Source organism: Ursus arctos, unplaced genomic scaffold, assembly GCF_023065955.2.
Source record: "Ursus arctos isolate Adak ecotype North America unplaced genomic scaffold, UrsArc2.0 scaffold_4, whole genome shotgun sequence".
Classification (NCBI taxonomy): domain Eukaryota; kingdom Metazoa; phylum Chordata; class Mammalia; order Carnivora; family Ursidae; genus Ursus; species Ursus arctos.
Genome location: NW_026623056.1, coordinates 20,116,567 through 20,143,772, shown reverse-complemented (window position 1 = coordinate 20,143,772; position 27,206 = coordinate 20,116,567). Strand labels below are relative to the sequence as shown.

The 27,206-nt window shown below is 40.9% G+C and overlaps 1 protein-coding gene across 36 annotated transcripts in view; it reads right to left on the bottom strand.

Annotated features, from left to right (window-relative positions):
* LPP (LIM domain containing preferred translocation partner in lipoma) overlaps positions 1 to 27,206 on the bottom strand; it is a 655,397-nt gene that overhangs the window by 426,594 nt on the left and 201,597 nt on the right. For 34 of the 36 annotated variants that reach the window (XM_048214797.2, XM_048214791.2, XM_048214810.2 and 31 more), the window contains one exon: positions 14,723 to 14,930. The exons of 1 other annotated variant lie outside the window; for it this stretch is intronic. In XM_048214797.2, the coding sequence (XP_048070754.2) occupies positions 14,723 to 14,915 (193 nt within the window). In that variant the 5' untranslated portion in view covers positions 14,916 to 14,930. Of the gene's footprint in view, positions 1 to 14,722; positions 14,931 to 27,206 lie in introns of those variants that run through there. One more of the 36 variants, XM_057306908.1, reaches the window with a different exon arrangement.

Sequence of the window (27,206 nt, the reverse complement as noted above, 5' to 3'; positions counted from 1 at the left end):
AGGGAGGTAGAATAGAGTAATTGCCAGATGTTTGCAATTTTAGCTATAAAAAGATGGCTGCTTTCCATTCCTGAGTATGTTGAATCTTTTTTTTTTCCTTTATACCCAAGCTATTGTGGTTCACTAAAATAGGCCACTGCACTGATGAATCATCATTCAACACTGCAATAATGGAAGCAGAACAAATATGACATTTTAAATTCACATATAAGAGAAATAAGTAAAAATGTATGGGTAATAGTTCTATGCTAAGTAACAGAAAACATGCTGCCGTATAAAGAACCTGATTTGGGTTCAGAAGAGTTATTCTTGAATATCCTCTTGACTACTCTCTATCCGTAAGACCAGGTACAAGCAACCTCATCATAGAGACTTGATCTCCTCAACTTCCAAATGGGGCCACCATCCCTGCCCTGCGTCCCTCTCAGGGGAAAGAACTCATGCTTTATCCATCCCCATGCCACACCTTGCATATGCACTACCCAGAGGAGATGCAAAAATAGATATGGTATGAAGGCATATTAAAGCCACATAACATGATATAATTGCATACATGACATAAATTGTATTGTATGAGCATTATATTTTCTGAAGCAATTATTAGAAACAACATCACCACCACCATGAAATACTCAGCCCTCTCTTCAAACAGTGCCTCCTAACTCTGGCGAGAGAAAAATGGATATCTGGCTCCTATTTAAGCAGCACCAATATGACTGGCTTGAGACACTGATGACCCCTTAGGCAAGGGATGTTATCTTTCCTAATGAGTGAGTTAAGCATCTAATTGAGGGTCTGATGACATATGGACTCTTCTCCTGAAAAAGACATACCCATGAACCAAGTGTAAACACAACTTCAGCAGACTGGCAAAATCCCAAGTGTGAACCTCAGGGATGAACGGAAGCCAAGATGAAATTCCTAATTAAGTTAATTATTTTTTTTCTCTGATAATATAATTAATAACATCTCTAAACTCCCTCTGCCTCATTTGATATTTTGGAAAACAAAAGACTTTAAAATTTAATAAAAATCACCAGTTTAGTTTGCTTTATATCATGTTCATTGATGTTATTATCTGTAATGACAGTTCAATAATAAACATGCCCCTTCTTAAAGAGACTACAAATATGAATCTTTTTTTTTTCACAACATACTTCGAGTAAAGTCTCTGAGAAACGTGTTCTACAAATTCAAAATAGGACGTTTCAAAACATCATTCTAGTGGGGACAAATTAAGACAAGTCAATCTTAAAACATCTCCATAGAACAAAAAAGGATAAAACTAAGGTTATTTTCTCTTTTTTTAATTAATATATGTGAGAGAGAGAGAGAGAGGGAGAGAGAATGTGCGCAGGGAGAAGGGCAGAGGGAGAGAATCCCAAGCAGACTCCACACTGAGCGTGAAGCCCAAAGCAGGGCTCGATCTCATGACCCTGAGATCATGACCTGAGCCAAAATCCAGAGTCCAACGCTTAACCGACTGTGCCACCAAGGCACCCCGAAAACCAAGGTTATTTTCAAAAATAGCCAGCAAGAGATACATTTGGATAATACTGAGTTTAAAAAAAATCTATGGATGCAAAAATATGGATAATGACTCCCAGATCTAATGTTCATGCTTTACTTTTAATAACAGCAGTAATAACGATGGCAGCTTCTGCTGAGTTAGCTATTATTTTTTACAATACTCCCTTGACACATTCACTGGATTTTGAAAACAACTCTTTGATATATATACATTTTAAACATATATACATTTTTTTTAAAGTAAGAACAAGTTGAGAGATCTTAAGCAGCTACGTAACCTAATTAGCCCAAGTTCCTAGACAATCAGAGGTACACTCAAACTTAAACCCAGATGTACCTGATGCTTGAGTCTCCATGCTTAAGCACTGCCTGCCCTGAGGCTTTCCTCTTGTAGACTTCCAATCTTGTCCTGGCCCCAAGTAAAATCTTCTTTCCAAGTCCTCCAAGAAAATAATCACAGAGCCTTTTCACAGAATTTACAGCTCTTTATTGTTAGTTAACTCATCCTTTTCCCATGCCAAGTTTCTAATAAAAACATAACCTACTTAAGAACTAGGATGTGTTTGTGCTCTTTTCCTATCACTTACAGAGCCCCACTCAATAAAATGGGATGAAGTGTATCAGAATTGTCCCTGCTGGAGGAACCGGAATAAAAGCAGAGGGTGAGGTGTGACAAAGTAAAATCCATCTACGGGGACCATATGAAATGGGCATGTAGGACACTCCAAGGTCAAATGGAGCTATTTCCAGATATACATCATGTCCTGGCCATCTTTCCTAGTAAATAATTTTTACAAAGGAAACACTTAATAACATCCAAATAGCTATTACTATATGAGCATATATCAGTAACAAAAACAGCAAATTCAAATGTCATTTTAATGCCAATAAAACTACCAATGATACCTAACAAGATTAAGGAAGATGACATAATTCACTGAATTAATGGAGATTTCAAATGGTTATTCAAGAGCTTTCTGAAATAACGTCTTCTTGGTAGTGACTTCTTGAGATCACTTTGGCTGTTCTGTACGTCTGCACCTTACCCTATACACGCCCATGCACAGGCAATTTTCGCACATTATTTGGATGAATTCAATTTTCAAACAGCTCTGAATGGTAATGAATGGGGAAAATAACTGTAATAAGTTTTTCTCCTTTTAATACAAAATACTAATCACATGAACATCAGACGCAGTGTAGTGCTAAGGAAAAGTTCCATACGTGGAATTAGGAGACAGGGATTCAAATCCCAGCTTTGCCTATGCTGGTTGTTTCACTTTGAATTCTACTTATCTGCAGATTGAGGGTGATGATACGTATCTTTTACAGTGTAGCTAAAAAATCAGGTTAACAGTAAAGCAGAGTAGCTTTCAGATGAAATAGGCTAATAAATCCACTAAAAAGGTTTTTCCCATCCTTACGACAATGTTCTGCCAGAGAAATTATTTTACTGATAGTAATCATCAATGCCTATTACACAGTGGTTATTTATATTAGTAATATTTTACTTAAGGCAAGTATTAAAATTTGGTAGCGTGTGGCTTCCACATTTATGAGCCTCACTGTGGGTCCTTCGAATCTTAGATTTTTCATTTGGCTTTAGGAACTCTAATAATGTAGGAACCATAATAATGTTACAACATATTTTGTGGTGACTGAACTAGATATTATGTGGGAAAGGATTTTAAATCCATTCACACACAAGCGTGCATGTGCACGTGCGCGCACACACACACACACCCATCTTTAAAGTGGCAAGTTGTAATGAATGTTTCATAATAAAGTCCTTCTTTCATTGCTTCCTGTTTTCTCAGGATCACCCAAAATGGAGATAAGTCAGAAAGCAACACATAACAACAAAAAGATTTCAAGCTTCCTCACTTCACACATTTGTTTGACTAGGTAAATAAGGCTGGTTTGATCTAATTTGGGGAGTGCTTTCTTTACCCTTCTTTGCTGTCTTAGCATCTGTCTATACAGAAATATTTCATTCCCAAGCATGATAGATGCTTGGGGAGAAATGGCATGATCTTTCTGGCCAGGACCAGGAAGAGGCTTCTAGCCCATGGTGCGGTAAGGTCAGTCTGCTCTTCTTTCTTCCTAGCTACCCAATTTCCTGGAGCTATTCCTACAGCTATATTTTACAGCATACTAGATTTTCCATCTATTCAGAATGAATTTCCTTTGCTCCTATTGTAAAGAGACTCCCAGAAGCCCAGATTCACTGCCTAAAGACATCAGCAAAAGGCTGCCAAAATTACAAGGATGAGAAGAGGATCTTTCTCGACTTTTGCATATGTTATTCCCTTTGCTTGGGGTGTCATGCTGTTCACCACCCTTTACTGAGTGGCACACAACTAAACCATTCCCCAAAACTCTGCTTAGATGTCCCCTCCTCTGTGAAGCTTTCTCCTACAACACATCCTTCCTATTCTTCTACAGCAGCTAGTTTACAGAATATTCTGGAGATATGGTGACTATTCTAGGTCTATCCCATGTAGCAAGCCATCTATTCTGTTTGAGATTAGCAACATGCAAAGTAAAGAACAGACAGCAATGGAGAATACTGGTGGTCAAAGTGCTAGAAAGCTTGAGGTGTCACATCTCAGGGACCTATACTCTTCTGTCCCTGGAGCTGTGCTCAGCCTTCCAGTCTCTAGCTACAGTAAATTTAAGAAAGGATGATAAAAATATAATACTGTGATATTTTTTCTCTTTTTCAGCTCCTAGGGTCAACCGTTGTTCCAGGGTATGATTTCTTTAGATGGTATATTTGCCCAAAGGCTCAGGTGTCAGATTTATTTTTATGATATCCATAATGAATCCATTTATAGATGATTTACATAGACCTGTCATGACCCAAAATAGGCTGAGGTTTCAGGCATCACTACCTGAAGGAACACAATAGCAAGTGCTCCATAGTGCAGAAGTCTGGGCATTGCTGAAGCATTCTAGAATTTTTATTATTTTTTTTTTAATCTTCATTCTTCTGTCTTTGGGTCCCAATTAAAATTCCTTGAGACAACATATGCAGAAAACTCTGTTATGATGAAAGCACAGAGGGAAAAGCACAGCAAGGTGAAGAATGATTTGAGTTCCTGAACCTCTCCATTGTTCATATGATAAAAGATACTTAAGACTTCAAAAGCCACTATCATTAACTAAGGAGAGAGTGTGTACCCACAGGACCTGCAGAAGATTCAAAAGGCATTAAAATACCATTCCCCGGAGTTATTGAAGTAAATGAATGTTTCCCAAACTTTGGTTGAGCCTCAATCAGAACTATCTGGGGAGTTTTGTTTTGGTGCAGATCCCTTGAAATTCTAAATCTGTAGTAGTGGTAAGAGCCCCAGGGTTTGTGTGTTTTTTTCTTTAAAAAAAAAAAAAATGTGGGGCGCCTGGGTGGCACAGCGGTTAAGCGTCTGCCTTCGGCTCAGGGCGTGATCCCGGCGTTATGGGATCGAGCCCCACATCAGGCTCCTCCGCTAGGAAGATCCTCTCCCACTCCCCCTGCTTGTGTTCCCTCTCTCGCTGGCTGTCTCTCTGTTAAATAAATAAATAAAATCTTTAAAAAAAAAAAAATGTTCCTGGGGGCACATGGGGGGCTCAGTTGTTAAATGTCCGACTCTTGGTTGGTCATGATCTCAGGGTCATGGGATTGAGACCCTGTGTTGGGCTCCTCACCCAGCAGGGAGTCTGCTTGAAGATTCTCTCTCTCCCTCCTCTATTGCCCCTCCCCCCACCTTCTCTCTCTCTCTCTCTCTCTCTCTCTCTCTCTCTCAAATAAATAAATAGATCTAAAAAAAAAAATGTTCCCCAAGTCTTTCTGATGACTGGTCAGCTTTGAAAACCACTGGTTTAAACCATACGTTATAACAGTGATCATCAAAGTATGGTCCGGACAATTCGGTGTCCATATAAGACGGCACTAGAGAAGGAGAAAAAAACATTTAGAAATCTATATGTATGATGTATTTATTATTAAAGTTTTTTATTTTGAAATATAGACTCATAGAAAGTTGTAAAAACTGCATAGACTCCCATGTACCACTCATCCGGCTTCTTCCAATGGTAACATCTGATACAGGTAGAACACGATATCGAAACCAGGAAACGGACATTGTTATATTACTGTTAGCTAGCCCTTACTTACTCCGTTTTCACCATCTTTGTGACCTGCATTCATCTGTGGGTCTATACAGTTCCATGAATTTCATCTCATGTATAGATTCACACAACTACCACTACAACCAAGATACAGAACTGCTCCACCAACACGAAAAGACTCTCTGTAGCTTTTTCTTGGTATGAACACCCACTCCCTGCCCTACTCCATCCCTCATTCCTGTTCCCTAGCAACCATGAATCTGTTCTCCATCTCTAGAGTTTTGTCATCTCAAGAATGTCTTATAAATGGAATCAGAGTATATGCAACCTTTTGAGACTACTTCTTTTTTCATTAAGCATCACGCCCTTGAGGTCAATCCAGGTTGCTGCATATAAGCAACAGTTTCTTCCCTTTTATTGATGGACAGTATTACTGCATTGTTTGGATGTACCAGAGTTTGTCGAAACATTTACCCACTGAAGGACATTTGGATTGTTTTTAGTATCTTGTCATTAGGAAAAAAAAGTTGCCATGAACATTCATGTACAGGTTTCTGTGTCAACATAATTTTTCAGGTCTCTGAATTGAATTTCCAGGAGTGCAACTGCTGAATCATATGGTTGATACATGTTGGGAAAAAAGCTGCCAAAAAGTTTTACAGAGTGGTTATACCATTTTACACATTCTTACCACGAATGTATGAGTGATTCAGGTTCTCCACCTCCCTGCATTTTTATTGTATTTTAGCTACTCTAATAGGTGTGTAGTGATATTTTATTGCATTTCTATATTTACTTTTACTTCCGAAAAAGAAATTAAGCTTGGTTTCGATTTAAAATACGGAGTGACAATATTATACATTTATATATTTTTTTATTTTAATGTTTTTTTATTATGTTAGTCACCATACAGTACGTCCCTGGTTTCCGATGTGCAGCTCAATGCTTCATTAGTTGCGTAAAACACCCAGTGCACCATCACCAATGGGATATACATTTATATAACTTAAAAATAAAGAAAATTAAAGAGCACCTCACCACCAGAACATAGCATCAGTCAACATTTTTGAAGTCCACTACCTTGTTAAGGAATTTACTTCCACAGTTAATTATGCTGACAGGTTACAAAGTAAGAGATTTTGTTAACAACACATGAACTTCCCTTTGTTCTAAAACATCTAATCCACTCTGTCCACATAAATTTATTCTATCACTGGAGCTCCTAAACAAGTCACCCAAAACACATCAGCGACACAGAACTGTGGTAACTGTGGAAGGAATCCAGAGGATCAAAGTTCAGCTTGACCACTCACTGTTCTGTAATATTGAACAAGCCACCTGACCTCTGAGCCTCTAAAACTGGGGTAATAACCCCTGCCTTCAATTCAGCAATTCTGTTTGTTATTTACAGCACTCCTAGGGCAAAGGCCTGACACCTCCCAGAAATGTATTAGCGAAATGACTATCCTCGTCTAGGAAATGAAAGGGTTGCGTTAGATAATTTTTAAGATTTATCCTGGTTCTAGAATTTCATAGTTTATGTAATACTGAGGCACTGTGATTCCTATCATTGCTATTTGAAGTTAATAATCTTCATCAGTATCTATTAATACCTTTATTAGTAATAATTAGAGTTACAGTACCACACATTTATTGGTCTTATAGTACTAGTATTATAATTTAGAATAATTAGTATAGTATGTATGAGATTATGAAATGCATTTATTAAATAAATACTTTCTTTCAATATTACTTATAATGAATAAAAACACTTAATTATTTTTATTATAGCAAGAAGCATATTCCATGAGGGCAGGAATAAATCTCTGTTTTGTTCACTGCCATTCGTTCAGCCCCTAGAAGAGAGCCTGATACAAAATTTGTTTTGAGGAAACGATCGTTGTAATCCCTTGGAGTTGTAAGGTATTTTCCGGTTTATAAAACATTTTCATACTCATTATTATATTCAATGCTCAAGCAATCTTGTAAGGTAATCAACATCTCCAGCTAATTTTATAAATTAAGGAACTGTGGAATAGAAAAATGTCATCATTAAGGTCAGGTGGCGAACCTGAGGCTTGAATGTATATAACTCGCCCCCCGAATCAGCATGAACCTTGGCTCTCTGGGATGTCAATAAGGCCTGTGAATATTTGGTAAAATCAAACGTCACCCAAAGAACTATAAATTCTTTTCTCTTTGGGAAGATGTGATGTGAAGATCAAATTAATACAATTATTATCTGACCCTTTAATGAATGAACAGCTTGTCCTTTTCTTCCCCCCTGAGGCTCTGAAAATTAAAACTCATGTACAGCGCTCCACAGTGATAGATGAAGCTCAGCACGCTTACTCCAGCCCAGGAAAGGGGCATGCCAGTCAAACCCGAGCATCATTAGAGCTCCTGATGTTTCCGTGACTTTGTGACTATCCTTGTGACAGACCATGTATCATTATAACAAGCATCTAAGAAGCCGCAATCGCTCTCGTGTGGTTGCTGGCCACTTAACATGATTTCAGGACTACAGAAAGAAGATGCTCCCCATTTGTCCCTGCAAAGTTGCAGGCCAGATTCACCTTTCAGGGCAGGGGACAGAAACTACAGGACTCCGGAGACAAGCTAGCACACTGTGACTCTAAATATTTAGATATGACTGTTCAGAGTTCACAATCCGTCCTCCCACATTTTCTGCCACCTACTCTTCTAAGTTTCACCAAAAAAAAAAAAAAAAAAAAATTTACTAACCATAAGAAGAGAAGCAGTACCAAATCGGCCTGTAGGTTAAACACAGAAATGATAGAGAAAATCCATGCTACATTATTTAACTATATTGCCATTGGTGGCCGTCTGTTTCCCTCACATGTTAGCCTCTGTTGAGAGAATAAGTATGTCCAGCCAAACCAGTTTCGTATCACTAATGGCTACATCTCTACCAATATCAATAATCCAGGACTCATCGTTTCCTAGGAGACAAGCCTGTCTTGCCTCTTCCAACCTGAGACAATGGAGATGCGGTGGAATGCACACGTTTGGGAAATCCAGGCTTGGGCCCCAGGTCAGCCCCAAACCCTGGGATACACTTGGGAAGCCATTCCCTTCCCTCTTAGACTGAGTTTTCACATCTGACAAAAGGAAGAACTAGAACACATGACCTTCAAACTCTTTTCTAGTTCTGCTGCTCAGAGACTTTATGATTAATGCATGAAGAAAGGTTCTGTCACAAAAGCAGAAATGAAGGAAGACTGGCTGCCATCTCCACCATGGGGGATTCCGTTGTTTGTGATGGCATTTTGTTCTAGCTACTATGTCTACTCCAGATTAGCAAATTGCCTAGAACTATTCCTTCTCCATGAAACGGATGAATAACCTTGGGGGAGCAGAAAGCGTGATGAGATCTAGTCACAAATTTCCAGGTTTAGGATCCTCCTTGAACAGAATTCATTTCACCCATTCTCATTAGACTTTCCAAGTCTAGGCGAACCAATGTAGGCAGTTTGAAAGCCGAGGTCTTATGTATATTACCTACAAGTGTATAAGGTAATATATGTAGAAATAGCTTGTGAGAAGAGCAATCATTTTGAAATTAATCCAAGAAGAACCATGAAATAATAAAGTAATGGAGTTAGAGTAGAGGAAGCTGTCTATCCCAATCTCCAATAAATAGAACCCTTTAACATCAGTAAGAGCCTTAGACATGAAAAAGCAGAGGTTGGCCCTATTATTTTACTAGCTACATGGTTACTGAACATGTTACTTCACTTCTGGTAGTTTACCACTCGGGTAAATGGCAATAACTACCTAACTACGGCAAGAAGCACCTTTGGAGAATGAAATGATGGCGAATATGGAAGTATAGGGTAAACTATTAAGGGCTGTACAAACACAAAGGGATTCTACCGAAAGACTTCCCTTGAATTTGTACCCTGGGCAGTCAATCTTTCCAAAAATCTTACATAAAAAACGTTTTTCAAAGGAACTTCAGAAATTTGAGAAAGTAAATTTCAGGCCACAAGGCAACTCCAAATTTACAAACTTGGAAACATTACAAAGGATTCTGGATGATAATCTATCATAATTATCACGTTTCATTCAGCCAGAGTATCAAAAGAGAAAAAGAGGTTGCATGCATGTGTGTGCGTGTGTGTCTATGTGTATGTTTATTTCCAATGCCCAGAGTTGTAATGACAGGAACATTTCAGAACCATCTCAAGAAAATAATGTATTAGTAAAGTAGGAAAGCTCACTTACTTTGGTATCTACCCAGAACAGAAAAAGAAAGATCTATACCCTGTTCTGCCAACAAAGTCTAAGGTTTTGTGTTTTTGGTTTGATTTTGTTTTTGCAAATCGAGAAAAGATGGAAGACCCACATTATAGGATACAGAACATTACTGGCTAGTACTTTAAAGACCAGAAAAAAAAGAATCATTATCTTGTTGTCCTCATCAGCCAAAAATAGAAGATGATGAGAAAACCATACATATACAGCAACCATCCCACAAAAAAAAAAAAAAAAAAAAAATTATACGGGCATTTAACAGTGTAAACTTTTTAAGAAGGTAAAACAGTAAGAAATATATATGGGCTCACAAGCTTAATGTTCTAAACACGAGAAGGCATTCAGAAATGCAGGGTCACTCAAAGAGGACTGAGGAGATACAATTCGTTAAAGAAGATCCGTGGAAAGTCTGAGAACAATGGTAGCAAGATACAGGGATCTGAAGGCCTAAAGAGCCACTACCTGGGAAAAACAACAAAGCCCTTTAGAGAAAGGTTATTAGCAAAGTACCTTTTAAAGGAAATCACGACAGGTGGGCTCCCAGCTGACTCAGTCAGCGGAGCCTGTGACTCTTGATCTTGGGGTTATGAGTTTGAGCCCCACGCTGGGTGTAGAGATTACTTAAATAAATAAATAATTTCTAAAAAAGAGAGAAAACTCATGACATATGGGATCCCATAAATATAAGTTGATGTGCAGAACATGTGGGTACTTAGCCACTCTCAGTCAGAATTTTAAAATGGGAAAGCGGGACGCCTGGGTGGCTCAGTCGTTAAGCATCTGCCTTTGGCTCAGGGCGTGATCCCGGAGTCCTGGGATCGAGTCCCACATCAGGCTCCCTGCTCCGCTGGGAGCCTGCTTCTTCCTCTCCCACTCCCCCTGCCTGTGTTCCCTCTCTCGCTGGCTGTCTCTCTCTGTCAAATAAATAAAATTAAAAAAAAAAAAAAGTAAATAAGTAAATAAATAAATAAATAAATAAATAAATAAAATGGGAAAGCAAACTCCAGACATTGCAGACATAATACCAAGGTAAGAAATGGAATTGAAAACTTCCAGGCGGCAGTGGTTCCATAACTCCTGGACTAAAAATCTCAAGGAACAGGGATAGGAGGGTAAGAGTACTTCAAACACGCAGGTGGAGCTACAGAACCCTAACACCTAACAGGTAGCTGCGAAGCCAGGATCTGTGCCCGAATAAGCAGGTTTATAATGCTACAGCCTAAGCATTACCCCAGATGTTACGGAGGACCTACTATACGGCAGGTATCCTGCTGGGTGTTATTGGGAGTAAAGGCATGAGTCAGGCAGTCCCTGCTTCCCAAAGCTCCAAGTTCACTGAAGGAGACAGGTTCATTTACAAGTAAGGCACATTGTGATAAGAACTCTATGACGGTGTAGTGAGAAAGAGTCGTCACTAGAATACAGCCCAAAGTTCTGTATAACTCTGGAATCGGACAGAGGGGACCCGAGGTCAGCCCTGAGCAGGCCATGCACCTCTGAGCAAACAACTTATCCCCTCTGCCTTGCACTTCTCACATTTACACCAGAAAAAGATAGACCGTATGCTTTCTATTGATTCTAACTTTCTGTCTTTGCAGTTAAGCTTCTTAGACATCAGGCTCTGAACTAAGCTATGGATGAAAAGACTGTAGGGATGAGAAACCGAGGGAGAGTATGTACTAGAGGCAAAGAAGAGGTGGGCAGAGGCACAAGATCCCGGCATCTTCAGTTCGCCCCGCACATAAAAACTGTGATTCCTACTGTCTGGAGATTTCACTAACGGCGCAGAGCATTCTACAGGGACCCAAAAACAAAAGAAAGAAGAAGGGGAAAAAAAGAAAGAAAAAGAAAAGGAAAATGAATATGAACTTTCAACATGTATGAAAATGTAAACAAAAAATAACATAAATTAGAAAAATGTTTAGAGTAACAGGGAATGCACTAACATTTAAATTAAATAGAAAGTAAAGCAAATCTCACACTTGCAACAAATATCATGTCATAATACAGAGCAGATGAAGAGATGTAGCTTCATTTAAAAACAAAGTCTGAATATCCATGAACCTTTCCCCATATTTATCTTTAAAATGTATATATGCAAGGGAAATTTCTTCTTTCACGTATTCAAAAAAGGTTATATTAAAAAAAGAGAGAGAGAGATTGGCAGAATTGCAAGAAAGAATCAAGACTTCAGAAATTAAATGAGACTGAGTTGCTTCAAATGAGGATGCCATATTCCAAACTGTTTATTGCAAGAGAAGAATCACTGAGCAGAGCACTCACCCATCCAGCCATCCGCCATCCATCCAAATATATACATACAGAGGAACATACAGACATACATCTGACCATACACAATCATTCCCACTAAAAACACAGTAGCATAATAGGAGCCAAGAGAAACATAAGGACGAGTGAGAAACCATGTCTTGTTGCTTAAATGGGGAAACAAAGCTTACATTCTTACAAGGAAGTATCACCATCACATGAGGCCTGGGTGCCAGAAATGCCAGGAAGAGAAGGGCAAGCAGGATAGCACCTGGGCGAGGACAACAGCCTTGCTTCAGAAACACAGGAGCCACAAAACCATAGAGAAGGTCATCTCTCCTCTCTAAACTCCCATTTCCCATTTTCCGTGTGAAAAAAACACTTATCTCATAGGGTTGTATGAGAAGGCCATACAATGATAATGAAGAAGCAGAGTGTTTCGCAAAGACCACATGTTGAACAGTAACAGAGCAAGAGCAGGAGGAATGACAAAAAACTGAAATGTGAGAGTCACAGAACACAATGCATGTGGAAACCCAGGGAAGGGAATGATGACTTCTGATCGAGGCCATGTCTGGCCATTTTGGAGAGGGCGACACCAGCAGGATTTTGACAGGTGACAAAAGGGACGGGGGTGGGATGTTGAGAAAGAACAAATGATTGTGAGCTGCAGAGTTCTGGAGAGGATGCCGGTGTCCCCAGAGAACCAGACAGGCAGTGAGCGAACCACAGGGAGTACAGTGAAGAGAGCAGGGCATGTCAAGAGCAAGAGTCACCCAAGGAGCCAAGCCACTGTGACTCACAGCATTCAGAATGAAGGGGTCTGAAGGCAGACCGCTACACATTCCTCCTCCCTGCACATGCCACCTATTAGCCTACTTAATATGGGACCTGCCCCCACTGCCCACCCCTCAGGTGGGTAGCGGTTGTCACACGAACGAAGGCTTCCTCACACGTTTGCCTCCTATTCCAGGAGGGAGCCTATCTTATTCCTTTCATATTAGAGGGAAGTCCATTTCAGCTCTCCCCCAAAACTGGGGACAAAATAAAAATCCCCCAGGAAGTAAATAAGGGAAAACGTTGGGAAAACAATTAAGGAAGCCAACATACGGCCCCCTCCTGTCCTAGTGAGGAGGGATTCTCTTCCAAATCCCAGTCCCAGTCCTGCAACTACTAAAGCATCACCACTAAAGAACAAAGAAAACCAGTTCCGCTAAGTCTTGGATTGACCGTGGAGATGTAGTCTCCTTCAAGGCCTATAAACTCAGACGCTGCCATGGAGAGTAGTCGAGCACCAAGACTGCCACTTCCTGTTTTTCCAGAGTAGCTCTCTGATGGTCTTGTTGCTGCCCTCTCTGGAAAAAGGATACCCGAAGATCCAGGGCGGATGCCTGACTTCCCTACCACCTGCCGAAGCGTCCAGCCCCCTCACACAAGCTGGATATCTGGACGAGGCTTCTGGCTCCAGAACTCGTTCAATTCTAACAACAATACCAACAGAGGAGTAAAGTGATTGCTGGGGACAGGGAGAAGACTAGGAGGAAAAGAGAAAGACTGAACTATACCACAGAGTGTGAAACAGTCTCACAAAAACTTGCTGGAAGAAACACACTCATGTCACCCAAGAAGCAATAAGAAACATCACAGCAAAGGTGATGTAAGGTCATTTTTTTGAAAGTGGGGGTGTGGTGAGGGAGAAAACAGAGAAAGGGGGCGCCGAATCTCCTTTCACTGTCTCTTCTCTCTCTGCTTCCAGAAGTTTACCATTCCTCTGTTGTCAGTGGTAAGTCATAGTTTCATGGATTTGGCTGAGCTGCTGACACTGATTGGTAAAAATATGGAAGCTCTTCACCCCAACAGTATGGCACCCTCATGCTGCCTGTGAGGTTCGGTATGGGAATATGCAGATACATACACACCTGGGATGCTGAGCTCAGTGGCTCATCCAACTCCTGACTGATGAAAATTGAATGTACTGCTGGTACAACCCCTAGAACGAGGCTTCGCTCACGTTTGCCTGTGACCTTCAGCAAACGCAGATCTCACAAAGCTCTCCCGACAACTTTATCCTATGGCAGCCTAGGGGAGTCAACAATTTCAGTTTTCACAATTCCAGGTGCCTCATGAGGGTCACTTCATATGGGTTTCCCATGAGACCACTTCTTGGCAGCAAGTGGGGACATGTGTCCAATGGCAAGAGGGAGGGGCAACTGGGTGGCAGACACTTCTCTACAAGACAATGGGACGGGGTGGAAGATAACACAGCAGAATGGCCTGAGCTATGAATGAAGAGACCAAGGTTCTAGTTCTGGCCCTATAACCTGTTAGAGGTCTCACTCTCTTTACCCCTAAAAGAAAGGTTTGCTTTGATAGCTTCTAGATGTTTTTTTTTAACCTCTGACAGGCTATTAACTAGGATAAGCACACGGAATTCTTGAGCTATCTTTTTCCGACACAGCATTGTGCAGATAGATCACTTTTATTATACTGAACTCTCCCACTCTGGGCACCCGACTCTGAAATCCCCCCCACGTACCTTCACCTCCAGCTTGCTTGTATGGGTTGTACTTGGGCTTTGGGGCAACTACTGGTGCAAACTTCTTGGGTGGCTGTTGTGTGGACACCGAAATGCTGGGGGTCCCAAAGGAATGGGTAGTCTCCATCCGTGCAGGCACATGGCCAAGGGGCTCACCAGTGCTTTTGGGTGGCAGCCAAGATGGGTGAGACATTGTTGGAATCTGGAACTAAAAAGAAAGAAACACAGTTGGCTTACAGAAGCATGAAAATGGAGGCAACCTACCTCACCTCAACATTATTTCCCCTTAACCCATACTTAATGAAATCTTGACAGAGCCCTCTGAGGAGAAGGGAAAAGAAAGAGAAAAGGTAAATGAGGGGAGGAGGAGGCGGATGAAAACCTGACCTTCACTGGAGGAAGAGAAAATGGCACACTCCCCTCAACCGATCTTAAACATCTCTTCCGACAGTTACCTATTTAGTGGCTAACACTCTCCAGGAAATAGATATGATAAGAAACAGTCCCTAACCTGAAGAAGTTTCTATGGTAGGAGAGCCTGATATCAGCCAGGTTGGAAAAAAGTTTCAATTTTATTAATAACCTATTAAAATGAATACCACACCAATTAAAGCGTGATTAAGCTACCTAAATGAGGTGATATTGCCTAAGTGAGATAAAAATAAATAGAAGTGTTTCTGGGGAGCAGAAAAGGGCAAGATGACTTCCCACTGGGAGCAGAACGAATACCTCATTAATGAGGTGGCATTCAGACTGGACCCTGAGTGCTGAGCAGAGGCTGGCCTGACCCATGTCAGCACAGGCAAAAAAAGGGCACAGCACTCAAGTTTGGTGTGACTGGAGGAGCACCAGGGAAAAGCAGTTCGTAAGTGACTAAAACGTGGGATGGAGCCACAAAGCGCAGAGAAGGAAACCTGAATTTATTGGGTCAACATCAAGGAAGCACCAAAAGTTTGTTCTTGAAACAAGAACATAACCAGCGCATGTCAGGATACTTTAAAATGTCCCTCTGGTAGGAGCAGTTATGTTCCCCACCAGGGGGACCTTGCAGACTGAGGGGAGGGGAACCCTGTGTGCCACAAAGCCTGGGACCCTACTGGCACTTAGGAGCTAAGGGCGAGGAATATTCAAACCCGTAATGAACAGGTCAGCCCTGCTGACAAGCATCAGGAGCCATGCTGAGAGTCTCACAGGGAACATTTGTGAAAAACATAACTAGGAGCAGGCAAAGCAGCCCAGCCCAAGAGCTGTTCTGATCAGATTACAATACACTGTGTGAGGAAAGAAAAATGATGTCTTGCCTGTCAGGGTGAGCCAGTCACCCCTCCAGGCAGCCTGCAGGCTGGGGAGGAGCCTCCCAGACAGCTTCTGAGGAAGAGGGCTCTCCAAGCCTGATTGCAACAGCTCTCCAGCACAGGGAGGCCCGGAAGGCACCCTGCGCCGGCTCCCAGCCCCAAATCCACCCCGTAATTTATTAATTGAACTGAATTAATTGAGAGGGTACATGATTACCTCCAGATGTCTGTAAAGACAAAGAACACTGGAAATGCAGGGAAAAATAAAGTCCTCAGCACGTGGCAGGGCCACGGAGAGATGGGGTGACAGAGAGGGATGGGGCACTCGTGGTGGCAAAGGCAGGAGCCTCAGAGGGAGTGGTGTGACCTTGAACAGCCCCCTCCCCGCATCAGGACCTTGGGGACCTCAACTCCCTCAAAATTAAGATAAAGCCCTTTTCTCCCTAACTCGAGAGTTTTAGGACAATGGGTGAGATGACACCACTGAAGTGGTTTATATACTCTAAAGCGTTAGGCCAAGTAAGAGAAAGCAAAGTGTTGGAGGTGCAGTTTTCGCAGTAAAAGAGGATGACGTGTATCAGAGAGGAAGGCGCTCAACTAGGAAATCGGGAGGCTTCTGCTACTGAAGTGACAGGCTTTCACTGAGTCACAGGCCCTGCTCTTCCTCTTCCTCCCTTGTCCCATCACACAGGCAATGCACAGACACTTGCTACACTGTGAGTTCCTTGAAAGGGCAAGGACCAGATTTTACATATTCCGAAAACCACCATGAAGGCCCAGCACAAAACCAACAGAGAAAAACCACCATGAGTCTGGTTTACGGTGGCTCTTCACCCTGGCTGATCATTCACAATCATTTGAGAAGATTTAAAAAAAAAAAAAAAAAAAAAAAAAAAAAAAAGCCCATCTCTTAGGATTGAGAAACACTAAACTTGGTTTTGTATATGTATTTTTTTTTTTTTAATTGAGTCTCGGTCTTCTACTGAAAGGGGATGAAAGTGTCTGTTCTGCTTTCAACATGACTAAAGTGAACATAGGTCAGGACCAAGTAGGATAGAATGAAGATTCGAAAACTTTAATGCACTCTGCGCATGTTAGTATAAATTTTATTTGTACATTTTAAAAACGGGTTAATATCATCCTTGCAACTTTTTTATAAACCTAAAGTTATTCCAAAATAGAAACTTAAAAAAACGGGTTAATATAGGATGCAGTGATTTCTAAAGCAAAGAGGCACATTTCCAGATCAATCCCACATTGCCAATTGACTGTAGAATCCTGGCTTTTTCAGATATGCCATAGATATAAAAGAACAGGCAACTTCTGGGAAAGCATAAAAAATGAAAACTTAAGCATCAATATGCAACTAATTGACTCCATCATCTTTACAGTTATCCCCAATACCTCATATTACCCTGATACTGCCTTCCCCATGGAGACACCTCCAGCTCACCTCCTGAGAGTGCCAAGGTCTGGCCATCTATCTGTTTGCAGATGACCTGAAAGGCAACCCCTCATACCATTCTTCCATATGCCCACAGTGGTCCAGTGACACCATTCACAGGATTTGTAATGAATGTTCCTGACCCCACACTCTTGCTCATGCTCTGCCCACCATCTACACTGCCACTTAGGTCACTTCACTTTCTCCCAAGCCCTATTGTTTTGTTTTGTTTTTTGTTTTTTTATCTTGACCCAGCTTAAATGTCTCTGATACTGTGAACATTTCCCTAATTCACACCGCCCCCCCACCCAAAAGAAGAGTAACTTAATTCCAGGTGGAATTAAGAATTATATCATAACAATCCACACAGACTGACCCAGTAAGCTGCTGCTTCTGAGTAGTCTCACTAAATGAGCACGATGCCTGGCTAGGAAGCCTCTAGAAAGCTATGTTACCAATAAATGAGTAAATGGATAAATGTTGATCTCTTTGGTTACTTGTCCCTCTTCAGAATCTCTGTATCTCCCTTCTTAGCCTCCACTGATACGGTCATCTCTTTTTCTCTCCCTTAATTTAGCAATGTAATGAATCCTGCTGATAAGAGTTCCAGAGATTGAACCATCTCTGCATTCCTAGAAAAAGGCCTACTCAGTCACAGTTGCAGTGTTCTGATATACTGATGAATTAAATATGCTATTTTACAGAGAATTTTTGTACACAGAATCATGAATAAGATCATTCTATAGTGTTGTTTCTCTCCTTGGGTTACTTATCATCATTAGGTTTCACATGAGGGTTCTACCTCGTCTTCTACTGTTTGGAATTGTTTAATAACGATGAGGTTGGGATTTTCTGATCTTTAAAATTTTATCAGAACTTGCTGCAAAGTCATTTGGATGTGATACCTTCTTTAACAATCGATCTTAATCATATCTCCAGTAACTTCTACGATAGTTACAGTCATTTTACACTTCTTTTGAGGTTATTTTCATATTCTGCTGGAAATTCATCCATTTCTTCTAGGTTTGCTCTCCCTGCGTTTCGATCTAGCTACCTCACAATTAAAAATGATGTCTCATCTACTATGTGCCATTTAGATCCTCAGCATCACTTCCCACCAGTCCTTAAAGACACAATCCATGCTATCATCCAGTTCAAGTTATATACCCTCCCACTACATTTCCACAGCACCTGGAGTACTGTACTCATCACACGTTTCTGTCTCTTTGCTTGCCTGTATCCCAAACTCAACTCTTGAATCCTTAAAAACAGAAGCAATTATCACTCTCAAATCCCAGGGCCTAATCCATGATAGACACTCAATAACAATGTCTGTTAATTTAATGAATGAATAACTATATTTGCCTGACACTAGAGCTCCAGATGAATCAGACTCTCATCCTGTACTGAGATGAATCAGATTCTCACCCTGTACTCAAGAAGCTTAAAGCCTACCTGCAGAAGAGATATTTATATATGTGAAAAAAGAAAGAGCAATACACAGCATACAAAAAGAACTGGGGTGTGTGTGATGGGAGCTGGCATAGGAAGGGGTGGCCCTTGACAAGGATTTTGAAAGCTGGCTGGTTCTGAGGATAAATGGAACAATAAAGATAATGCCTGGAAATACTGTAAGCTCAAGGAAGAAGCAAGGTCTTTCCGTGGAATAGGGAGTAGACCAGTTGTATTAAAATGAAGGACGCAAGGAGAATATTAGGTTTGAAAGATAAATTGAGCTTACTTTTTAAAGGTTTTATCCAGAGAAATAAGAGGCTAGGACTTTAATCTCTGGACAGTCATCTAACAAGAATAAAAACTCTATCGACGAAACTTGAACCAGTTCAGAATGGACCCAAGGCAGGTGATAAACCAAGAGCACAGACACAGAGTCTCCATGTCCCCGGTTCTAGTCTCAACTTCGCCAGGGTGACCTTTAACAAGAGAGGACACTCATTTGCACAATGAATGTCCATAAAGTCCCAATCAGCTCTAATATTCCATAGGGCTTTCCTTCTCTGAAACCTGAATTACAGCCCTCTCTTTTGATCAACGGGTCTGAGGAAACCTCACAAGTTTAGTGAACAGACGAACTAGCACATGTCAGTTGGGGTTTCTCAGCTTCTCCAAGAACGACCAACGTAAACACAAAGATAAGCAGTGGTGAGAGCTGGTTTTGCTGGACCAAAACTCACCCTGCTCTTACTTCCTCTGGTTCTAGGTCAGTTTCACTGTAAGCTTACAATCATTGCGAAAGCAAGAAGTGAAAGGGAAGATCTCCACAGAGGCTGTGAGAATACGCAAACACCATCCCAAGAGGGGCAAACAAGAGAAATGGCCCTTGTCTAAGCGAAGGGAGGCCGAGAGCTGGGCTCCTTAGGCACTGGACTTTCAGGAACTTTTGTCACATGCAAAGCAATGAACACGCACCTAAAAAGCTTTACTTGTTACCCTCTCTCCATCGCTCTCTATCTTCTCTTCCTAGCTGTTCAGTGGGTACGAAAAAGCCACTGACAACAAATAGCGAGTGTTTACTGAGGACTTGCTATAGGCCAAGCAATTTTCTAACAGTCTTCACTATTATATGAGGTAGGGTTCTCATTCTCCACATTCAGCAGTCAAGAAAGTAAGACTATAAGAACTAAATAACTTGCTCAAAGATATATCCTGACAAATAGCAAAGTTGAAGTCTTCAGCCCCAAATCCATAGTCTTCATCCTGGTACTACCTTCCTGTTTGGAGGGAAAAAACAAACAAACAACAACAAACAAAACAACAACGACAAATAAACAAAAAAAACAAACCAAAGAACAAAAACAAAAAACAAAACAAAACAATCACAACCCAAAGGAAGTCACACTTAGAAACAGTAGATTTTGCTCTTATCTCCACTCCTAGCTCCTAGATATGACTTGCCATAATGTCTTCTCTACTCTATTCCACCAAACAATACTCATCATCAGCCACAGGGTCGCATACTGATGTAGCCAATAGTTCGACCAAACTAATCAAAGCACAATGGATCACAAACAGCCATAAAAGGCCAGATGATGACCAAGACCCTTCCTCTGCAGATGAAAAAACAGGACTCACTTTACCTATAAATTTAATACTAAAAAAAAAAAAGCCACTCAGCCTCTCTAAAGGTATCATGTGAATGACAAGTCATTGTCAGCCACAAAAATAGAACTAACTAGTGTTTGCTCAAGTTCTTCTTTCCTAAAATCAATATTGTACACTTCTTTAAACATTTACATAGATCATCAAAATTTAAAAACAACCAACCAATCATTCCATGGCATCATCTAACACCAAGTACTATAAGCTTAACGGAGTAGTTTTCAAAACTATCTGTATACTAGACTCATCTGGGGATCTTTATGTGTATATTCTGATTGAAGGCCTGAAAATATTTGACTTAGAGCATTTATATTAATCTTTAAATCATGTTGCATTAGTCCCTAAATCTCCTTTGGCAATTAACCCAACGCCTGGTTCTTGGTCAATGTTTGCTAATAAATGAATGATACCACGAGAAGAGACAAGTTTTAACATACTATTTTAGTGGTAGCAAATGTGAGAGACTGAGGTGCTAAGTGACTTAGAGATCAGAAGTATCTGATGGCAGACTCAAGTTCAGGATTCATGTCCCTTAGCAACATTTTCTTTTTTAAACAAGAAACAGGGATGCCTGGGTGGCTCAGTCAGTTAAGCATCTGCCTTCAGCTCAGGTCATGTACCCAGAAGCCTGGGATCAAGCCCTGCGTCAGGCTGCCTGCTCAGCGAGAAGCCTGCTTCTCCCGCTCCCTCTGCACTGACCCCATCCCTCCACTTGTGCACTCTCTCTCAAATAAAAAAATAATAAAGTAAAATAAACAAGCAGTAAAAATTTAAATAATACTTTTTCTATAACTTTGGAGGTGTTTCACGATCTTTCGCCTTTACCTAAAAGTCAGAACCTTCCTACAATTTCAAAACTGCTTTCTTAATGATCTATTAAAATACGACAATGTGCTCTCTCTCTGGGCTTCAGCTCATCATCCCTTCCACAGCTCGGTATTCAGCTGGAGGATACTGGATCTTCTGCATTAGACCAGCTTTCAGACAGAGCTCTGCCATGAGCTCCCTGGGATGGCAGTGGCCTCCTCTGAAAACAAGGTGACTGGATTAGATGAGGACTAACTCTTCTGATGCCATGGAAGATCCTGACCTTAGAACAGACCCCAAACGAACAAAGCCATGGAAATTCCAGAGCATCTATGATTCTCCTCTGAGCTCACCAGTAAGAAAGCACAGCCCTCTTTTTTAATTTTTCTTCTTTTTTTTTTGTGCCCCGCTTCCCTGACTCCTCAGTCCTCTTTATTGCGGAAGGAAATCTTAGATTGATCTCCGAGATTACCAAGGTATCAATCAAGATTTATTATGCACAAGTAAATAAGTACTTTGGGCAAACCTTTTCCAAGTGATGTAGGTAGGTCCCTACCAGTGTAATTATGAAGCAGATAGACTGTGGCATGTGATGGAAGCGTGGGAAGACAACGTTAAAGAAGAAGGCAGGCTGGAAATTACACAAATTGTTAGCTGAACAGCAAATGTAACCACTCTTCCTCTGAAGCATCAGGTCAGATGAGAGCCGGAAGGGCAAAGCAGGATGTGCCATGGGCTGAAAATGTCAATGTATTCACTCAACTTCTCTCTACAGGCAACTTTGGCCCAGCACTGGCTAAGCGCCCCACTCTCTGCGTGGACAGCTGGCATTACTTGGAAGGGGTGACTACGAACAACTCTGCAGAAATGCCAAACCTTTATATAGGCTATCGGAGACACAATTGGAAATACTGGAAACAGCTCTGGACTTAAATGCAGAGGACTTGGGTGTAATTTCTAGCTCAGCCACTAATTGACTCGATGATGACTTTAGTACGTTGACCTCCATGAACCTCGGTGTCTCTCCCTATCCGTAAACAAAAAGATTAGATGCCTGCTGCCATTCCTTCCACCTCTCACATCCCATGATTCCTCCGACAAGTCTGCAAGTTGAGTGAGCTGAGGTTTCTTACAAACCTGTCTCGACTGCCCTGAGTCCCACTGACCAGGGAGTGTAAAGTGAAAGGAGGCAGGACGGAAATCCACACATAAAATACCAACCCGCTTTGCAGAGAGTTAGTATGAATTCCAGTTAATGCGAAAGGTACAATCCGCATTGCGGGCAACACCGTGGGTGACAAGAACCATTCCACCGCATCGTGGATCCAGGTAAACTAAGCAGCAGCAGGGAGGGGAGCATCAGTCCAGACAAGGAAACATTTGCTTCTGACAAAAAAGTGAGGCAGAATAGAGATACATGTCCTCACTGAGCTTTCCTCTCAGATTGAGAATGTCACACAGAAAGGGAACAATCAACCATGACAGGGAAACAACAGCCCTGGAAGACCAGGGCGCTCGGGAGAAGGTGAAAGGGAGAACAGACCCAAACCAATTACTAACTAACTGGTCTTTATTTGCCACAACTCCCATCACTCACGGGAAAGTAGACATGGGTGACAACAGCTACAACAATGGCCAAGAGGTCATAGAGTCTAGCTGTGAGAAATTGTAGGGACTGATTTGTTTCTTCTAATTTTGAAAATTCAAAACCCAAGATTTAGAGAAGCTGGAGCAACTCTTCCAAGGTGACCCAGCCTCTAATACGTATCAGAGGGTGCACTCGAACCCAGTTCTACTTTCAAAAAGCATTTGCAGGAGAAAAGTTTCACCAAGCAAGCCTGTAAGTCTATCGATAATTAGATGATAACCAGAAAGAGTGGGTAAAAGGTATGGAAATGGACAGAGAAGTAAAGAATCTCTCTTCCAAGAGTCAGTGGAAAATCATGCCATGGAAATTCAGTGCCAAAGTCATGTGACCCCAACTTTGTACTCCAGGCCCCCTTCCATAGTAGTGGTTCTACTAGACTAAATGACCAAGAAAATATTGACCCTCTCAGGACCTCAGTTTCTCCAGCTCTACAATAATAAGCCTTAAGAAGATGATCTCCAAAATTCCCTCTCATGACATCATTTTATGTTCTAAAATGGTACAGCACGTCTGTGAAGTGTACCAGGCTCACAAAAAAATGTGTTCCTAAGGAGGCTTCTTCTAAGTCTCTGATGCTAACAGACTGTCTTTCTGTCCAAGGTTAAGAGAAAGGGGCAAACAATACCCTGAGACTTTGAGCTCAGAAATCGACTAAAAGTAGATTTACAAATTTACAAGATGAGATTCTGAGTGCCTGGTTCATAAAGGTTTTAAAATCCTAGTTTATGTTTTGCTCCTCCACTAGGATGAAAGAGTGAGTATGGAAAAGTCACAGATACCATTTCTAATGAGGCCTCGCGATCTCTCCGGTGGTACGTGAAATCTCATTCCAAACCCGCCACTAAGTGAGTAGGTCCACAGTTAACTGCTGTTCACTTGTCTGCACTCCCCTGACAGCTTGTGCCGACTTGTAATAAAATATGTAAGCACTATGTTTTAGTTACGTGTTTACAAGTCTGTCGTGCCCATTACACAGATCATAGAATTTTATTAGCACTTTGAGTGATGTTTTAATTGATTTCAATTTTTTAAATAATTTTTTGCACTTTTTTTAAAGATTTTATTTATTTATTTGACAGAGATAGAGACAGCCAGCGAGAGAGGAAACACAAGCAGGGGGAGTGGGAGAGGAAGAAGCAGGCTCATAGCAGAGGAGCCTGATGTGGGGCTCGATCCCATAACGCCGGGATCACGCCCTGAGCCGAAGGCAGATGCCTAACCGCTGTGCCACCCAGGCGCCCCTGCACTTCTCTTTATTAAAAATTCACTTTAAAGGGCACCTGGGTGGCTCAGTCAGTGTAACGTCTGCCTTTGGCTCAGTCATAATCTCAGGGTCCTCAGATCGAGTCCGACATTGGGCTCCCTGCTCAGCAGGGAGTCTACGTCTCTACTGCCAAAACTCCCTCTCGCTCTACTCTTCCCTCGTTCATGCTCGCTCTCTCAAATATATAGAATCTTTAAAAAAAAATCACTTTAATATCCCAATAAAAACAAATAGAATAACAGAAAAAAATCTGTTTTAGACATAACTTGGAAAAGTTGAAATATTTACTTTTGTCTTCACTGAAGATCAGTCCACCATTGACAAATCTCAGCTGTATTTCCATCTGACAATACAACATGTGACTCTGTGAAGCAATGTTTATTCAGGCCCTATAACCCACTAAGAAGAATCACAGCTACAAGATACACAGTATAGACACTATAATTTGAATTACTGTTTGAGTTTTGGTATGTTACTATAAAGTTTCCAATGTAATCTTTGTTTCCCTATTACTTAATTTTCATCTTAAATTACTGCCAAACCCCAAATCTACTCCACTCTCAGGTTAAAACATTAAGGATATTGTAAAATTAAATAAAAATGCTCAGACATTGGACAAATAAAGGGGGAGAGTGGAGAGACACAGATTTTTAACGTGCAAGCACCATGAGATACCATTTTAGAAAACAAAGAGATTCAACTTCAACTCCAAGCATCATCATATGCTCTGAAATAATAATTTTTGTTTAGCACCAGTCCAAGAGCCTGGAGAAATTTCTCAGTATTTGAAATGGTATGAAAAACAGACAGGCAGGCTTCTCATTAGAATGTGTTCTAAATTCAAATTATGTAAGAGAGGCTAGTTTTGCAATTTCACGTTTAATAGCAAAACAATTGAAACCATTTTCAACTGGTGACCTTTTTCTTAAGTCACGTTGGAAGTTGTTCCACTTTTATTTCAAGATTTTGAAACAGAGACAAAATCTGTGGAGGCATTGACCAATGGCAGCTGACTGAAAACGAGCACGGCTGTTTCGGATCAGTTTCAGAATGACATCGGTGAATGTTATTCCCTTTTAAATCTCCCTCGGTGAGAGTACTGATGTTGTGCCTTCTGCATTTTTATCAATTGCCGGACCACCATGCAAAATAGACAATGCAATGCACGAAGAAAATACTAGGTTGGCTAAGACTCTGGGAAATCACACACACACACACACACACACACACACACACACACACACACACACTTTATACATTTGTAAAGTAAGAAGCAACAACACTCACCAATACGTAAGTTTAATATCCAAGAAACATGAAACTGTTCATAAACATATTTCTTCTTATGTGGAGCTGAAGTTGCAACTTAACCACCATCTGTGAATTTGCTTGAACATATCTAATGACCAGGAATTCATTACCTCACATGGCAGCCCCTTCCACGGCAGAAAAATTGTAACTGCCAAAAGAATTATGTGTTCCCATAAAAACCACCTATCGGTCCTACCTCTGCCCTCTGGAACCCCAAGCCCTCTGACACATGGCAGCCCTCCAGATATCTAACATAATTTGTTAATTAATTATTTTTTTATTTCTTTACTTTTTTAAATTTTCTACTAATTTGTTTTTCTCAGTTTGTTTCTGTGTTCCAACTTTAAAAGTCCAACTCCCCACTTTTTTTTTTACAATTAGCCTTATGACTTTAGAATAATAACATAAAATTTTAAATCTCAAACCAGTAGTTTTCAAAATTTCTTGGGCAAAATAAATAAATAAATGTTTCCCCATGTCAACTTTTTAAGAAAATCCCAAGAACAAAATAAGCAAATTGATAGAACAGTTCCTTGTACCTTATTTAAATGTACACCCTTTGGCAGAACACATTTCACTTTGAGGGGGGAAGTCCAAAATGCATTACTCCCCAGCCTTCCTATGAGGGCCATGCTGTGCGCCAGGCTGAAAATCTGCCGATCTTAACATTACAAGAGTGACTGCAAGTAAATAAAGAACAAAGATGGCATCTTGCTTTATCTTCCTAGTGCCTAACACAGAATCTGTTCCATCATCAATGCTCAGAAAGTGATTATTACATAAAAAAGAAGGTAAACGTAAAGGTTTGGGAATATAGACAGTTAAAATCTGTTTCTGAATCATGTTAGTTCACATTTCAAACACCGTCATCCGCAGTTCGCTGTAAGAAGGGTGACCATACATCTAAGGTATGCTTGTTGTTTTGATGTAATTACCAACAATGTCCCTTTCCACTCTCAAAGGTGTCCCAGTTTAGCTGATAACTTATATATAGTCATTTACTTGTAACACTGTGATAATGAGGTTTTGGTTGCTGAATTCAAGAGAATTCTCAGTGTGATCGGGTCTTCTCCCAAAGGTTTCATATAGCCAAAGACCTCCCATACTTTGAGTTTAATACTGCCATTGCTAAGAGGGCAGAGCAATTAGCGACGCTAAGTAAAGGAGGCTTTCAGACTTCCCTGCTCCAGAGACATGTGCTTTGCAGTAAGAAGAGAATGTACTAGAATGATTATGCAGGACTAGAAGAATGCAAGGTACAGCAAAAATCTTGCAGAAGCTAGTATGAATGACCCTACTTGCTCAGCCTTTCTTCTGAAGCAAAGAATATTGCCTTTTCAGAGAAAACCAGATTATTTACTCCCATTACATCTTTACCATCTGCCCACTCCTGTCCCCTACCCCTACCAATACTACCAGTGATTTTATCATGTCCACTAGGCTTCAAGTAGAAGGACAACAGGTTGGCCTGATTCTCCATTTGGAACAGAAAAAACAAGGGAGTGGACAAGAAACTGAAATAAAATGTGTCCAAATGTATTCACTAGGGTACAAGAGTAAAGGTGAAGGGGGGATTACTTGTAATTGTTTTACGTTTC